Below are 12577 nucleotides of genomic sequence, written 5' to 3'. Positions count from 1 at the left end.
GCGCCATACACTTTTACCTCGATGCCAGACCAAATCCCAGCCCAAAATCAACCTCAAAACCTCGCCGACCTGCGAATGCCCTGGCTGCCCCACCGCTGACTTCGAAAATCTTTGCTCCGCCTCGTCATACTCGACCTTCTCACTAGACCCTCTCTCCCTCAATGTTTCCGGGCAAGCAGACCATGACACCACCTCCCGCCCAACCTACTCGCAGGCGCTCGCGCAATCGCGTATCGAAGGGGCGTCTCAACGCGCCGCCGCTCTCGCGCTGGAAGCCAGGCGCGCCAAACAATCCCGCGACGAAGCAGAAGCCGCGGCGCGCGCACACCTAGCCTCCCTCGCGGCGGTAGTACGCGCCAAAACAGCGCTCGAAGCGGAGCTGGCCGCGGAGCGAGCGCGGTCGGCGGACGCACGCGCGGCAGCGAGGAGCGTTAGCCGCGCCAGTGGCGCGGAGATTGCGGGCCTGCGCGGCGAAGTCGCGGCTGCTGTGGACACATACGAGGCGGAGCACGCAGCGATGAGTGCCGAGAACGCCGAGATGAGGGCGTTCATTGCGCGGCTGACGACACTTGCTGAGAGGGACCAGGGGAGGTCCCGCGCGCGCCCGTTCAATCTACGGCGTAAACATGCCCTGGAGGATGAGATGTCCCCCTCCGTTACGGATGCGCTATTTGCGCGCGAGCGCGAACGGATGGCGGCCAAACTCAGCATCACCAAGAGCGAACGCGATGCCGCGCGCGCGCGTGTGCGTGCCCTCGAGGAGAGCGAGGGACTGCGCGCGCTCGAGGCTGTCGGCGAGGTCGCGGGCGCGGTGAGGTCTCGCCTCAGTGCGTGTCATGCCTGTCGCCGCGCTGTGCTGGATGCCGTAGCCGAGGGTGAGAGCGAGGTGCGCCGCAAGTACGAGCGGGGTGTGGTCCGCTAAGGCTGAGCGGGGCGAGGTGTCGTTGTGGCTTGATGTATCGCGTTATCTGAAGGACTACTAAAAGTGGCGGCTGTGTGTGTTGGCGTGTGCCTGCTGATCGTTCTACGAATCGCTCGCTCCTCCCACTCCCACCCCTCTTCACTTTCCCACATCACCATATCACCACATTCTCATCTTCACACCACGCCGTCCTCTGTTGCCTCTCCCCACCGCATCCCACTATGGTGACCTTCGCCGCGCCCGAGCCCGCGCACCACCCCGACTCATACACCACGCGCCCCGCTCTCTCCGCCCCGGCCAACTCTATCTTCCTTTCCCGCGCCGGCCCACCCTCGACGCCTGCCGCCGCCGCGCGCGCCCTGCGCGCAGCCACCGAAGAGTACACCTTCGTGCGCCGCGCCAAGCGTCTCGTCCGCGTCCGCGTTCGCCAGCAGACCCAGGGCGAACGCATGGCCGACGGTCGGACCAAGTCCACGTACCGCGCCCTCCTGCGTGGCGGGGCAGAGCTGGTGACACGCATGCGCGCGCTCACCACTCTGGTGCGCAGCGTCGGACGCGGTGAGCGGAAGCGCGTGCGCGGCGAGTAGTTGTCATGCCGAGTTGTATGTAAGTTGAGCGAAAGGAAAGTGTTGTTATGGAACGAGTAGTGAGGGAATGTCAGCACTTGAGACACGTACGGCTGCCGGCAATGACATCGAGCAGGAGCAGCCGAACTCGACTCCGCATGCCACAGCTGGGGCCACGATCTGGCCCCGATGTGTCTCGAGCAGGCCCGCGGGGCAACAGCCGCCAGTCACCTCGCTGCGACGCACAGCGCACCACGAGTAGGACCTATCCGGCCACCAGCACATGCTTTTACGGCTGTGCGTTGACGGCGTTGCGCGGGGCGACATTGGCCACGGAGCACTAGCGACACCTAGCGGCGCAATCGAACAGAAGCAATCAGAAGATCAAGTAGGTCCTACTGTTTACAGTTGTCAGAACGATGACGGGGGCGAGGTGATTGATCAATTCAGCTTCGCCTCGAGCGACCAAACTACCATCGCCGCGAGACGCGTAAGGAGAAATAGGCGCCGAGACCAGGCACCTCGGTACATTCGGCCACCACATGCGGGATTCCATTATCTTGGCGGAGCGACTCGTCGCACATTCCGCACTCCGGTTTGAAGCTGGGCTAACAGGGCAGACAACAATGGCCGTGGTGCGTGCACGATTCAGGCTTTGCGCCGGGCTCCGCTCAATGCTCGGGCGAGATCGCGCTTGGGCTGGGCTCCAAGCGAGCATCCCCGCATGCACAAGCTCGACTTGTGGGAAGATGGCAGGATTTGGTGTTCGGCGGGCCCCGATAGGAGGGCCAGTCCGGATCCTGGTGTGCACGGACCACTGAGGATGAAATAACGAGAAACAGAGGCCGCAGGAAACCAAGGGGGGCCACTGAGCTGACGAGAGTAGCGGTGGCGTCGATATCCCTCCAAGTCAGCTGGGCCCAGGTGTCTCGAACCACGCGGGCTTGGCAGCTTGGCGTCCATGAAGATGATCAAAGGATGAAAGCCAGAATACTCACTGGCAGTCTTCTGCTCACCTAGCAGCTTAATGCTGCATCTTATTCGCCTCGCAATTTGCGTCCTGTATACATGTACCAACATATCATGCTCCGCACACTCCCACTTCTCGCAAGCTCACCGGTTGCTGATCACCCGGTGCGGTCCGAGCATACGTCCGCGCGCACCCCGTGGCGCTCTCTTATGCACTCGGTGTCCGCCTCCCCGCTGCCAAATTCACAAGTCACAGTGCAGCGGCCACGGCCGCTGGCATGTTTGGATCAGGGCAAGGCAACCCACTCGAGGAATTGTTGAGCAACGTAGACCCCACAAGCCCGAGCGGTTGTGCCCATCGGCCCCAGCGTCCCCCGCGTCAGCAAGACCCCATGCACGCTCCCCGAGCTGGGAACCCCGCGAGCCCCGTGGCTCCCGATTCTCCCCAGTCTCTGATCGTGCCACAGCACAGAGCTATAAGAAGGCTGCGGCACCCATTCTCATCCTCGCTGACGCCGGCCCCCGTCCCGCCACAACTTTCCCTATTACCTCTCCCCACTAATATTACACCACTCCGCTTCTTCCCACCCCGCCCCGCTCCACCGCTCCCTGCCATGTCCGAGAAGAAGTCGGATGCCGTCGAGGCCGTTGAGCGGCCCTCGCTCGACGGCGGCGTCAAGGAGGCGCAGGCGGCGCCGTTCGTCGACATCGACGACGGGTTTGACCCCGCCCTCGTCAAGCGCACCATGCGCAAAGTTGACTGGCGCCTCATCCCGATCCTCATTGCCATGTACACCATCTCGCTCATCGACCGCACCAACCTCGCCACGGCGCGCGCTGCCAACAAGGTCAAGATGGACCGCGAGATCGGCACGGGCAGCGGCCAGCGCTACACAATCATCACGCTCACCTTCTTTATTCCGGTGCGCTCTTCTCTTCGATCTCACTCACCCCAGTACATTATCCTTGAAATTCCCTCGCAGATCGGCCTGCGTTACTTCGGTGTGCGCAACTGGCTCTCGGCCGCCGTTCTCCTCTGGGGTGTCATCATGATCTGCATGGGCTTTGCGCCCAACTGGAACACGCTGGCCGGTCTCCGCGCCGTCCTCGGTGTTTTCGAGGCCGCACTCTTCCCGGGTTGCGCATACCTCCTCTCGTGCTGGTACCCGCGCCGGTCGATGGCCAAGCGCAACGTCCTGTTCTACACGTCCTCGGCCGTGCTCGGCAACTTTGCCACGATCATTGGATATGGCTTCTCCCTGATGGATGGCACGCGCGGCCTTTCCGGATGGGCGTGGATCTTCATCTGGTTCGGCATCATGACTGTCGTCGTTGCCATTGTCGCATACCTCACCCTCGTCGACTTCCCCGACCGCGCTACATTCCTCACCGAGGAGGAGCGCAACATCGTTCTCACCCGTATCCAGCGCGACCGCGCCGACTCCGTCCACGACCCCTTGACATGGTCCAAGATCGTCAAGTACTCAAAGGGTAAGCCCGATGCGGCTCGGCAAAAAACTCACCGCAGACTTCAAGCCATGGCTCTTTGCCTGGTTCTTTATGTCGGCCACAGTCTCGTCCTACGCCCTCGCCTACTTCCTCCCCGTCATCCTCGCTCAGCTCGGCTTCGACAACGTCCAGTCCATGGTCCTGAACGTGCCCCCTAATGCCTGGTCCGTCATCCCTGCCCTCATCACCGCCTACATCGCCGACAGATACCGCAACACCCGTGCTGCGGTCATCATGTTCAGCGGCATCTGTCTCATTGTCGGTACCGCCATGTACTCGCAGCTCGGCGCCAAGCAGAAGGTTGCGCGCTATGCCGGTATTTTCCTCGCCGTCCAGGGCGGCAACTGCAATGTGCCCCTCGTGCTGTCGTGGGCCCAGACTTCGATCCGCGCCCAGTCTAAGCGCGCGTTCATGGCCGCTGTCGTCGTCTGCTTCGGCGGTCTTGGTGGTATTCTTGCGTCTGTCGCGTTCAACCAGAACGAGGCGAAGAAGGGCTACCGCTCGGGTGTCATCTTCACCATGGCCATCAACGCCGTCACAGTCGTCGGCGCTGGTTTGCTCCACGTGTGGATGCGCTTCGAGAACCGCCGTGCCGAGAAGAATGGCAAGGTGCTCGAGGAGGATGAGAACTTCCGCTACCAGGGCTAGAGAACAGAAGACCTTGCGGAGAGAGGTGTGTGTACGAGGGGGAGGTTTCTGAAGTGGCTTGTAGTAATGCACCAATTTAATATGAGCGAAGGATGCCCGATGCATCGGGCATTGGGGTGTGAAAGCCGCTTGCCGAGGGCCCAAGCGCACTTTGTGGAGGTTTGTGTCTTCTCATGAGGCCTTGGCGAGCTGGCAGCCAACACGCCTGCGCAGGTGAGCTTGTCAGCGGCGGGCCCATATCGTACCCCATACATACACTCATCAAAGGATTAGCATTATAGCCCTCTGGCTCCAGATATCAGTCATGCGCAACTCCTCCTCGCCCGCCTCTTTCCGCCTCCACACCTCGTACACAATCTGGGGTGAGCTCGTCCCACATCATGACCTACGCTCTCCAACCGGTCGAGCTCGACGAGCCCGCTTGACACCCTGGCGTCAGCTTATCCTGGCCCAAGCGCACTTAGCAAAGTCCATAAGGATCTGGAGACGCTCCTGGTCCTCGCCATCCACGAGGCCCGACACGACGAGCATCGGGTAGTTGAGGTTAACCATGGATCCCGTATGAATCGCGACCTCAGCGAGCAGTTCCATGATGGCGGACGCGCTGCGCTGCACGATGGCGTCGTCCGCGCGGCGCCCAAACGCCACGCGCTGTAAGTGGCAGATGAGCGAATGGCGGATGAGGAGGTCGCCGAACTGCACGCGGATGGGCGCCGGCGACGAGTAGATCGTTGCGAGCGCCGTCGTCTCCAGCTCGTCATACATGGCGTGGCAGGACAACTGGTGCGCGGGGTCGTGCGACGCATGGCCCGGGCGCTGAGCCAGCAGGTGCGCGAGCTGGTGTAAGCAAGGCAGATGGGAGGCGTACTGTACCTTTGCAACGGCGAAGAGCGAGTGCAGACTCATCCCGAAGTCCGACTGGATCACCTGCTGCGCCGACGCGACTTCCTCGATCCACTGCGTTTCGTCAGGACGCTGAGGCTCGAGGAAGTATGGCGCCATACCCAGGCTGAGCGATGCTGCCGTCAGCTTGCCCGGGCGCATGCGCACCGAATGTGTCGTAAAGCCCGAGATACACCAGGTGCTGTTCGTACAGGCTGCTTCCAAACATGACCGCGCGGTTATCTGCGATCATCTTGCGCGGCCCCCCGCATCGATGCGCGTACGTGCGCAGCAACGCATGCGTCTTGGCCCACAGCGGATCACCGCTCCCGCACTGGCGTGAGCTCCCTACCCTTAGCAACTCACATCACGCAGCAGAAGCAACTCGAGAAGAATGAGCATTGTCTCTGGATCGTGGAACCCCTCGCCGCAGTTCACGGCGTGGATAACCTGTGCCGCGTCGTCCGCAAAACGCCGCGAGCGCGCGATCATGATATCGTGCCCCTCCGCGGGCCGGGTGCCTTCGAATGCGCGGGAGACCGCGCCCAGACTCCACGTTACGCTCACGAGCGCGGCAGCGAGCGTCGCATGCGCACTCGTCCCGACTTCCGCCGCACCGCCGGCGGAGATGAACATTTGGGCTTCCCACAACTTGGCAAGGACGCGGTCGCCACGAGCCCGCGCTCCAGGTTTCGTTGGGTGCGCGTTGAGCTGTCGTCAGCGCGTCGACGAGGAGACGGACGAGGCCGGGCGACGACACATATGATATGCCGTCCAGAAAAAGGCCGAACTGGTCCGGCAAGATGGGGCTGGGCGCTGCTACGTCCAGAGGGGGAGCGTTCTGCACTACTGGCCCCGTCCATGCGGCTGCAGTTAGCGTTGGGGGTTCGAGGGAGGCTTACCCCGCAGTAAGGAGGAGCCGGGATTGCGATTTTGGCGTGAGGCGGCGCGGGCCGGCGGTGCGCGGTGAGCTGCTGAAGGCTGTGACTGTCCCGTTACGAGCGCTTTTGGCCGCGCTAGAAGGTCGCGCTCGCGCTGTGCGTCGGCGTTGGTGCGCGGATACACGCAGTTCCGTTCGGGATTCCGCCGACACCTGTTACAGACGGGCTGGAGTGAGCCCGTGGGCAGTCGCCGCTACTATGTGCGTTGCTCCGCGACTCACCTTAGTTTCGTCACATTTCACGCGCTTCATGCGGCACGTGAAGCACCCTGTCCTTGTCCGTGGGCCCTTCTTGCCCAAGTTCACGGGACCTGGAGCTTCGGCTGACGGGACTGACTGCAGGGGCGGCGAGGTCGAGGCGGCGGGCGTGGATCCCCCTCGGGAACTGGTATGAGCTTCTTTGTGCAAGGGTAGCTCAGCCCAAACTGCTCGGAGTCAACGCACTGCATGGGCGTAGAAGAGTGCCCCATTTTCTGGAGCTGCTGCGCGATGAGGTCAGCGAGCCAAGCCACCTGCTGGTGGTCCCATGCCGTGTGCGCACAGCTCGAGCAGGTGAGATGCACATGTACAGCACCTCCCGCGAGCTCGATCTTGTGCGGCGGCGCAGCCCTGGAGGCCATGGTATTGAGGAGAGATGAGAGGTTGCAAGCTGATAATGGAGGAGCCACTGAGGTTAGTGGAGGTGGGTGTGCCTGGCGGGGGTCGTGCGCCCTGATCGCCGTTCAACTGCCGTAGCTGGCTTGCCGAAGCCAACGCCGAGACCGACGCCCGGAAGGAGACGGGGCCGCCCGGGCCGAGGGCTAGCCTCTTCGAACCGATCGTGTGAAGATGACTCCTCCCGAGCATGACATAGTTAAGCAAGTGCAGCCATGTGTTGAATGGCAGCAATGTGCTTCAGTGTCCAATGCGCTTCAAGGCAAATGCAACCATCAATAGCGCTGAACCTTCGTGAGGCTGGCGCCATTGCAGCCTCGTGTTAATGAGCCTCATTCCGATTATGATGCGGAAAACCCTTTTCATATGCCTGCGAAAATGCTACAATGCCATCTCTGCCTAACTACAACAATGCCACTATGCCGAAACAGCTGAAGGCTGCGGCGCATCCTGGACTTTGTCGTAGAACAGGTCGTCGAGCTGGGGCACAATAGAGCGGTCGTGTCCGAGGGTGAGCAGTGGGTGTTCCCAGTTGACGTAGCCGAGATATGGCAGCGACATGTCCCAGCCCGCGAGGCGCTGGGCCTCGATTGGGAGCCGCTTGACTGCCTCAATCGGAAGCTGGAGGTACTGGTTCTCCTCCTGCTTGAGGTATCCGCACGAGAAGCCGCAGAGCGCCATGCAGCGGACCGAGTTGGGCGCGCCGACCTCCATCGAGTTTGCGCCACCGCCGTGGTACACCGAGCAGAGGATGACGACACAGTCTCCGGGCTCGGCCGCGACGTGGATTGCGTCCTCGTATGTTGGGGCGGGCAGGTCGTCAGAGCGGATGTGGGAGCCGGGAACGATGAGGGTGCCACCGTTCTCGGGAGTGACCTTTGTGAGGGCAGCGAGAGCGAGGATGCTCTTCTCCTGGCGCGGGTCCCACACGTCCGAGCCCTTGATCCTGTCATGGTAAATTGCGTCGTCGCGGTGCAGCTCCTGCGCCTTGCCACCGGGGTTGACCTCGAGGAGGGCGGTAACGTTGAGTTGAGGCTTGCATGTCGACCAGTGGCGTTCGGGCGACGACATGGTCGTCTTGTCGCGACGGGTGAGGGCAAAGTCGGCGAGCCCGTTTAGGACGGGGTTGAGGAGCATGGAGTGCACGTACTGGTCCGACTTGGCGAGGAGGCCGGGCACCTTCTTGGAGGTGTTGGGGAAGAACGACCCGTCCCACTGCTCCTTGTTGCCGGACGGACCGAGAGCGTCCAGGTGCGGCTTGAAGTCCTTGTTCATCTGGTCGACCTCCTCCTTGCTGAGAAGACCCTTGAGGACGACGGCGCCCATCTTGGCGATGAGGGCGTTGATCTCGGCCTGCGGCGCCTTGGCGTCGATGCAGAGATCCTCAAGCTCGTAGGGGTGGCAGCGGGCCATGTTGTTTGCTGAGCTTCTGGAGTACGATTGGAGAGCAGACGCTTAAGAGCGAGTAGTGAAGTTGAGGCGGACTTGGGAATGATGTAGTTGCCAGTGCGCTGACAGACCGTCTATATACTACCAACATAAGCTGACGCGGTGGGGAGGAGCGCGGGTAATCTCAACATGGAAGTTGATCCTCGTGTATGGTCTTCTCGAGAGTGGGCCATTGGCTGCGGCAGGAGGGACCCCGGATACCATGGGCATGGATGGAAGATGGAGACGACAACGTCAATAGCATGTGGGCTCTCTGCTCTCGCCGAACGGAAGCAACAGCTTTGATTAGACGAGCTTCTTGGCGGGGAGACGAGTTTGACGAGGGCGGGGGAGCGGCAACCCCACACGAGATAAAGGCACGATTGCAGGTCATCGGCCCGAGATTGAGTTCGACGTAAGGTTCTATGCCACATGTGAGCAACGCCTCAACGCTTGTCAGATTGCATTATGTATATCACTTGCACTGGAGCGACCAAACACAATGCTGCGTCCAGAGTGCGCAAGTCGACCGTACCTCTGTTGCTACGCGACATGTATTATTAGCCACTTTCTGCTGCTGAAGCTGAGGGAGTCGTCAGCGGCAATTTCCACCCATGTCACTCCAGCCGGAGCTGGAACGGGCCCTCGCCTAGCCCGCCTACGCAGCACACAGAACCAAAGTCAAGTGACTATCACTAACAATTCCCTTCCGTATCAGGCTATCTGGAGATATGCAGACGAGGTGGGCAGACGGGCAGGGCCTTGGAGACGAGCTTGACGAGCAAAAACACCGCGACCTCGAGATATCGTGGAATGCGGGGGGAGGAATGGAAGAGCCGAACACGTACTTGCGTTCATCCGATTATCCACATCGTCAAGCTCGTCTACTGGTTCAATCCGCGGAGCGCTCATTGTCACATGCGCGCCCCCATGGGGACGTGGCTATATCAGGTGCTAGATTGCTTGCGCTTGAAAGCGATCCGACGGACGGCCAGAGAGGCTGCCGTGAGTGGCGTGGATGGCGTCGTCCTGTGGCTTACCCGTATCGGTAGCCCGGCCATACTGCCGTAACCCTTGTGGATGCATTGCTGCGATCGCGCACAAGCCGGTATCGCGTCTGAGGCGACCGCAGGCGATTGGTGTCGATGCCCGCCCCAGTGCGTTGAATCAGAGGCAACGCCACTCGCCACAACTTATAGTCCGCCGAGGAACAGTGTGGCACTCCCCACCTCATCGCCATGACCGTAGAACATAGCAAGGAGATCGCGACGCCAGCACACAGCGAGCATTCAAAGGAGGGTGGCAACATCACGGTCGTCGAGCGCGAGGCCGACCTCGACGGCGATGAAGGCCTCCACGAGCTCGGGTACAAGGCTGAGCTGCACCGTGTGCGAGGCTTCAGAGAGATCTTCTCCATGTCGCTCACTTGTGAGTCGCTGGTTGTCACCGCTAACTTGAGGCATGGCGGTCCCTTACGGGTTCGTGGCACTGACCCCTTCTCCTATATTGGGCATGCTGACGCCAGTTATGGCACAGCGCTCTACGTCGGCATCATTGGCGGCGGGCCGCTCACTCTCATCTGGGGTGCCGCCGTCGTAACAGTGCTCCAGTGGGCCGTTGCATTCTCGCTCGGCGAGCTTGCTTCACGCTGGCCAACCTCAGCCGGTGCTTACTACTGGACGTTCCAGTTGGCGCCGAAGCGATTCCGAACCGTGCTGTCGTACATCAACGGCTGGATGGTGCGTTGTCTTCTGACGGCGCTGATATCAGCTCCTCACCGCGCTCCTTCTGACCACAACCTCCGTCGCCTTCGGTATGAGTCAGCACATCATCGGCACCATCAATATCACTAAGCCCGAGTGGACCCCAGACCGCTGGGTTTACATTCTCGTGGCCTATGCGCTCATCGCTGCCGCCTCGGTGCCGCTTATGATGGCGAGTTCGTTCCGCCACACTTCTGACTCCAGCCACCACGTATTCTCACCATCCTTGAACAGACCAACGTGGTCATGATTTGGGTATACAAGATCGCTCACATCATTGTACTCTCGGTGCGGGCCAAGGCCGGCCGCCGCTCGGCCAAGTATGCCTTCACGCAGTACGACCCAAGCTTCTCCGGGTGGGGTCAAGTGTGGACGTTCTTCATCGGGTTTCTCCCTGCTGCCTACGTGAGCATTGAAAGGCTAAGCGGTCCGGTCTGACGCCAGGCAAACGCTGCGCCAGGTTTCGTCCTTGCTATGACGGAGGAGACTCACAGGCCAGAGATCAACGTCCCTCGCGCCATGTCGTACACTATGCTCCCAGCCTCTCTCGTGATGGCATGGGCCTTCCTCCTTCCACTGACATTCACCATGCCGTCAAGCGAGGAGCTTCTCGAAGCCCGTGGGTCCTAGGCACTCTTGAGTTAACTAACATCAGCCGGCGGTATCATCCTCCCGTACGCGTACAAACTTATCGTCGGCAACGACACAGGCGCCATCCTCCTCATGTTTGGCATGCTCTACATGGGCTTCAACTGCCTGGTGGGCATCAACTGCACAGCCTCGCGCCAGCTCTGGTCCTTCTCGCGCGACCACGCAGTTCCGGGCTCCAAGATCTGGTCGCGCGTCAACAAGAGCGGCAACGTGCCCTATGCCATCGCGCTTTGCCTCGTCATTCAATGCCTCCTGTGTCTTATCGACCTCGGCAGCAGCGTCGCCTTCAACTCATTCGTCAGCACGGCGGTCAACGCCTTCGCCGCGTCCTACATGCTTCCTGTGCTGCTCAGTGTGCTCGAAAAGCGACGCAGCATCGCATCGGCGCCCTTTACACGCCACACTGTTGGATGGATCTGCAACATCGTCGTGCTTGTGTGGGTGCCACTTGCTCTCGTCATCTTCAGCATGCCCGTCGCGCTGCCAGTCACGCCCGAGAGCATGAACTACGCCAGTGTCGTGTTCGGTGGCTTCATCACCATCGCTGCGGTTTGGTACCTCGTTTACGCGCGACGCGTCTACGAAGGGCCGCCCGAGAGTATGGGTCTGTAGGAAGGGGGTTGTCAGTTGTAAAGGGTACTAGGCTTAGATTGGAACAGCGCAGTATGCACAGGATATTGTGATCTGAGCTCACGTCTGCGTGATGACCCCAGCGAACCTATAAACCTCGAGTGTACGTGAAGTGCACTTGACCAAAGAGATGGTTCCAGTGCCTTTTGCTCCGACACCGGCACCGGACAATGCATTCCACCTCGGCTACCGGACCAACGGAAACGACATCTCGGTGCGCGCTCGGTCTGTTCACAAGTGGCGTGAGAACTGAACGGCAACTGAACGTCATCCACCCTCTCACGCTCACCTGCCTGCGATGCAAAACCGTCTGTGGTGCCAGCAGCTTGAGAATACAGACACAGCGTTGCCATGACGTACCTTGGGCGGTGCTGCGTGTGGGAAGGGGCGCTGATGTGCGGATACATCGAGATTTCTCGGACCCCCGCGCGCCATATAAATGGAATGATCTGGCCCTCGGACCACTACACTTACCCACCAGACTAACCTAGCCGACCATGGCCAAGCAGAGTGAGTCGGACACCGAATACCCCTCACGCAGTCACGACGACGTTCGACTCCAAGGCGTGGGACATGAACCCGGCGCACCTCGGCATCGCGTTCGAGCACGACCACGCCATCACAACACTTACATTCCGCGGCGATATGGACGGCATTGGCACCGGCTCGTACGTCGTGACCTACCTGCCAGGACACGGCGGCAAGCGCGAGCACTTCTCTTACTGTGAGGTTGTAGCATGCGCGTCTGACGACAGCCGGCCAGATCCTGTTTGAGGGCAAGATCCTAGGCAAGGACGGCACGATCATCATTCGCGAGAACGGCACCTCTGTCGGCGACAAGTTCCACTCGGAGTGGATCTTTGACACCGTCTCCGGCGCAGGCGATCTGCAGGGCCTCGCGGGCGAGGGCGAGTACGACGCCAAGCCCGGCCCCACCAAGAACAATCAGGAGATAAAGCTCACTGTCTCATTCCCCTAAGTCGCTGTAAGCCAAGGAATATGAGATGCAGAGTGT

The 12577-nt window shown here is 60.8% G+C and overlaps 5 protein-coding genes across 5 annotated transcripts; 3 read left to right on the top strand and 2 right to left on the bottom strand.

Moving 5' to 3' along the window:
- Positions 1-3203: 3203 nt before the first annotated feature.
- On the top strand, positions 3204-4614 carry COLE_04620 (uncharacterized protein; the record flags this gene model as incomplete). The annotated part of the gene is made up of 3 exons (XM_018426239.2): positions 3204-3380; positions 3414-3948; positions 3986-4614. 3 exons carry the CDS (start codon positions 3204-3206, stop codon positions 4612-4614), a joined length of 1341 nt encoding a protein of 446 aa, XP_018281202.2.
- Positions 4615-4875: 261 nt separating this feature from the next.
- On the bottom strand, positions 4876-7056 carry COLE_04619 (uncharacterized protein; the record flags this gene model as incomplete). The annotated part of the gene is made up of 10 exons (XM_018426435.2): positions 4876-4971; positions 5004-5043; positions 5075-5451; positions 5488-5633; positions 5665-5830; positions 5863-6207; positions 6239-6363; positions 6399-6603; positions 6659-6821; positions 6881-7056. 10 exons carry the CDS (start codon positions 7054-7056, stop codon positions 4876-4878), a joined length of 1839 nt encoding a protein of 612 aa, XP_018281201.1.
- A 451-nt stretch (positions 7057-7507) lies between these two features.
- On the bottom strand, positions 7508-8503 carry COLE_04618 (uncharacterized protein; the record flags this gene model as incomplete). Its single annotated transcript, XM_018421200.1, has 2 exons — positions 7508-8125; positions 8213-8503. The coding sequence occupies 2 exons, from the start codon at positions 8501-8503 to the stop codon at positions 7508-7510; spliced, it is 909 nt and encodes a 302-aa protein (XP_018281200.1).
- A 1253-nt stretch (positions 8504-9756) lies between these two features.
- COLE_04617 (uncharacterized protein) lies at positions 9757-11544 on the top strand (the record flags this gene model as incomplete). Its single annotated transcript, XM_018422323.2, has 7 exons — positions 9757-9946; positions 9978-9996; positions 10044-10257; positions 10289-10453; positions 10486-10686; positions 10726-10900; positions 10937-11544. 7 exons carry the CDS (start codon positions 9757-9759, stop codon positions 11542-11544), a joined length of 1572 nt encoding a protein of 523 aa, XP_018281199.1.
- Positions 11545-12135: 591 nt separating this feature from the next.
- On the top strand, positions 12136-12541 carry COLE_04616 (uncharacterized protein; the record flags this gene model as incomplete). The annotated part of the gene is made up of 2 exons (XM_018426434.2): positions 12136-12286; positions 12318-12541. 2 exons carry the CDS (start codon positions 12136-12138, stop codon positions 12539-12541), a joined length of 375 nt encoding a protein of 124 aa, XP_018281198.2.
- Positions 12542-12577: the final 36 nt, after the last annotated feature.

Source organism: Cutaneotrichosporon oleaginosum (assembly GCF_008065305.1).
Source record: "Cutaneotrichosporon oleaginosum strain ATCC 20508 chromosome Unknown ATCC20508_contig04, whole genome shotgun sequence".
In the NCBI taxonomy this organism is placed as follows: domain Eukaryota; kingdom Fungi; phylum Basidiomycota; class Tremellomycetes; order Trichosporonales; family Trichosporonaceae; genus Cutaneotrichosporon; species Cutaneotrichosporon oleaginosum.
The sequence above is the reverse complement of the archived record's forward strand: the minus strand, read 5'-3'. Positions and strand labels throughout refer to the sequence as shown.